Source organism: Phaethon lepturus, unplaced genomic scaffold, assembly GCF_000687285.1.
Source record: "Phaethon lepturus isolate BGI_N335 unplaced genomic scaffold, ASM68728v1 scaffold19346, whole genome shotgun sequence".
NCBI classification, from domain to species: Eukaryota; Metazoa; Chordata; class Aves; order Phaethontiformes; family Phaethontidae; genus Phaethon; species Phaethon lepturus.
This window is the reverse complement of record NW_010547123.1, coordinates 10,439-13,906: the sequence shown is the minus strand read 5'-3', so window position 1 is coordinate 13,906 and position 3,468 is coordinate 10,439. Positions and strand designations below refer to the sequence as shown.

Sequence of the window (3,468 nt, the reverse complement as noted above, 5' to 3'; positions counted from 1 at the left end):
ACCCACAGGTGAGGGCTGGGTGAATGCGCTGGGGAAACAGGGCAGAGTCCAAGGGCCTCGCAGCCGTGCCCTGCGCAGCCCAGCCAGGCTCTTCCCCATCGGAGGCATTTCGGGAGCCATCGGGAGCCCCGCTGCTCTCTGTGGCACTGGAGAAGGGCCCCGTCCCACTTTGCTGTCCTTGCAGGTTTTGCAGCTAAAGGTGCTACTTTTGTGTAATTTGCAAAAAAATGTATTGAGTTCCTCATGCCGAGTATCTGCCCAGCCTGGGCTTAAACTTGTTGCCTGGAAGAGTTTGCGCCCCAGAAGGTAATGGAAGAAAAGGCTGAAAAATGGCTTTAATGTTTAATCACATAACATCCAACAAATGCCTGCGTGGCACAGATTAGCTGTCCTTAAATTTGCTGAAAGAAATGTGCTGCCTGCAGGGTCCCGTCTGCCTCGAAATCCTCAACTACGGCAGAGTCCATAAGCCACAGTGAGAGCATTTCAGTTTTCTGTAAAGAATTAGATGCCAAAATCAACATGACCCTAAATGCTGTGAGAAACGATTAGCCAGGACCATCTGCAAATGAGTCCAGAGAAACCAGCTGCACCTTTCCCAGCACGGGCTGAGGTACCTCCCGCTGCTGCCGGTCCCGCTCCTGTGCAAGGCAGCGAGGCATTCACCATCGGCAGGAGATCGTCACGACTTGGTGGTGTTCTCTGCCACCTTTGCCAGGACTTGAAGACCTTTTGTCAGAGTGCTGCTAATACATAACGCCCCGGGACGGCATTCAGGTCTGGTATAAATGGATGTACCTCTGCTATGCAGTGACGTGCTATTGGCACTTTGCTGATGGTGCTTGTACAACTCTGCCCATGCCCGGTTAAGGGGTTTAGAGAGAGTTATGTGATATCTGGGGATTTCTAGAGAACCTGGGCTGCGGAGTGTGTTACTTGAGGTTAGCTATGTTTTATGGAGTGTAAGGGAGATATGAATGTAAGAAAAATGGGTTAGGAGGTTACTGGTGGACAGACGGGAGGCCAGGCAAGAGGAGTTGTGACAAAATATTAGGATCTGCTGTTCTGGGGCATGGTGCTACCCGCTGTCTCATGGCTGGCACACTGATGCGGCACTAGTGTCTCTGCAGCTTGAGGACCGGCTGCCTGTGTAAGTCTGTGCACTTTATGTCCAGCATCTAAGAATAACATCAGCAGGATCTAGTTCCATGACAGGCATCTGATCCCCCATCTCCCAGGACCTCCGTAAGAAGAGAAAAGAAAAAGAAAGTGATCCAGACTGTTCCTGCCAGCCCAAGCACGGATTTTCCATGGCTGCCTCCCTACGTTATGTGCATGTCCTCGCAGATGGTCTCTATCATGGAGGACTTGTGGGTGCTCTCTGCTTCTGGGCTTTCCTCAGAGGCCTTCAGCTGCCTCCTGAACCGAGAAAAGACCATCCTCAGGGAGGAATATAGCTCCTCGCTCCGCAGGGCATAAATAATGGGATTCACCATGGAATTGAGCAGGCAGAGGGTGCTGCAGAAGGCAAACACCTTGCGCAGGTGATTGCTCAGCCTGGCAAAGATGCTGTAGATCATGAGAACGAGGACTGGAGACCAGCACAGCGTGAGAACAGCCAGCACCATGACGAGGGTCTTGGCCAGCATGACATCCACCCTCATCCTGGTGTTTTGTTTTCCCACCTGTGCTTGATGCTTCTCCATGTAGGCCACGTGCTGGTGAGCCCTCCATAGCACGTGCGCATAGGCGTAGATGATACACCCCAGCAGGACCATGATGAAGCAGATCCAGCTGGACAGATAGTTGTCATCCACAAACGGGAACAGCTCGGAGCACGTTGAATTGAGTGTGCAGCAGTTCCAGCCCAGGAGGGGCAGAGAAGCGGTGGTTGCACATGTCACCCAGAGCACCCCCAGGGCTATCCATGCTCTCTTCCTCGTTATGAGGAGCTTGTATTCGGATGGTCGGCTGATGGAGATATAACGGTCCAGGGCTGTCAGCAGCAAGCTGCTCAGGGAGGCAGAGAAGGAGGTGTTCACCCCTCCCAGCTGCAGCAGGAACATTTCTTTAGAGAAATCAGTTTCATTAAAGACATGGAAGTTAACAAAACTGCAGACAAAGATGATGCTGGCCAGAATGTCAGCCAAGGCCAGGCTGCTGATAAAGAGGTAGGAAGGCTTTCTCCTGGTCCTGGGGGAGGAAAAGATCAAGTACAGCACCAAAGAGTTCTCAAAAATGCACAGTGTCCCAAAGAGGCCGCACAGTGTGGCAATGCTTATCTTCTGTGCTTGCGTGCTGAGGACCATGAAGCACTCCATGGTGTTCACACTGCATTTGGAGCTGTTTTCATGTATCTTACAAATATCCATTGTAATTAACTGCAGTCAGGAGCTTGCAGAGCACGTTTTTGCTTCCTTCTGCCCTTCTTCAGATGCTCTGAAATAGACCAAGGGGAAGGGGACTTACAGGAGCACAATGAACAATAAATTCAACCCACTCGGACACATCCCTCCCTTTAGAGGGAGGCACGCAAAAGAAAAAGAGCGCAGGGAGACCTACTTTCAGGTGCACAGCCCAAATGCTGGAACTGACTTCCAGCCTTTCCCAGCAGAGATCCAGGCTTTATCCCACCGGTGATTTGGCTGAGACCTGTCTATCACAGCCCGTGGGTACCCCGTCCATACCCCATCCATACCGCGTCCATATTACGTCCATCTCTTGGGCTGTTTTCTCACCACAAGAGGGAAGCAGCAGCGCTGAGAATTGTACAAATCCTGGTCCAGTTCTTACCAATCCTCCGGGATTCACTGCTCAGGCCTGCAGCGGTGGAAGGGTCTGCTCATGGTGACACTGTGCTGTGGCCAGGGACAGGCCCTGGAGAACAGCCTGTCCAAGTGAAGCTGCCCCAGGAGATGGCTGGGATGGAGAAGGACAAGGGATATTGCGTTGCCGGGGACTTGGTGTGCTGCGTCTGGGAACACAAAATGCACGTTGAAGCATTTACTCTTCACCAAAGCTGTTTGAACACATAAAATGACAAGACTGGTTTTATATTTAAGCTTGCCCATTGCAGTTTTAAAAAGCTCAGCTTTATTAAAGTTGCATTTCTCCCCCCATAATCCCTGTGTTGTGAGTCAGTCTGTCCCATGGTCAGAGTGATTAAAAGTTATTGTTTAACATCAATATGTTGTATATATCAATATAGAGTGCAGGTTGGGCATAAAAATGGGGACATGCAGGAGTTAGACCACCTGAACCTAAGAACCCCTGTCCATGCCCAGGATTAGGTTAATTTTAATCAGTGTTTTTAGCTTCAGCAGAGATATGATGGAGGGAAATGCCGTACTTTCCCCTAGGCAGATGTCGAACTGCTTGGTGCACTCTGTGGCAGCAAAGTCATGTTTTTCTCTACACTTCTGCAGCTTAATGCATTTAAATCCCTTCATCTTCATTACACAAATGACC

The 3,468-nt window shown here is 50.5% G+C and overlaps 1 protein-coding gene across 1 annotated transcript; it reads right to left on the bottom strand.

Annotated features, from left to right (window-relative positions):
* Positions 1 to 1,322: 1,322 nt before the first annotated feature.
* On the bottom strand, positions 1,323 to 2,372 carry CNR2 (cannabinoid receptor 2 (macrophage)). Its single transcript, XM_010289546.1, has one exon. It carries the CDS (start codon positions 2,370 to 2,372, stop codon positions 1,323 to 1,325), a length of 1,050 nt encoding a protein of 349 aa, XP_010287848.1.
* Between the last annotated feature and the right edge of the window lie 1,096 nt (positions 2,373 to 3,468).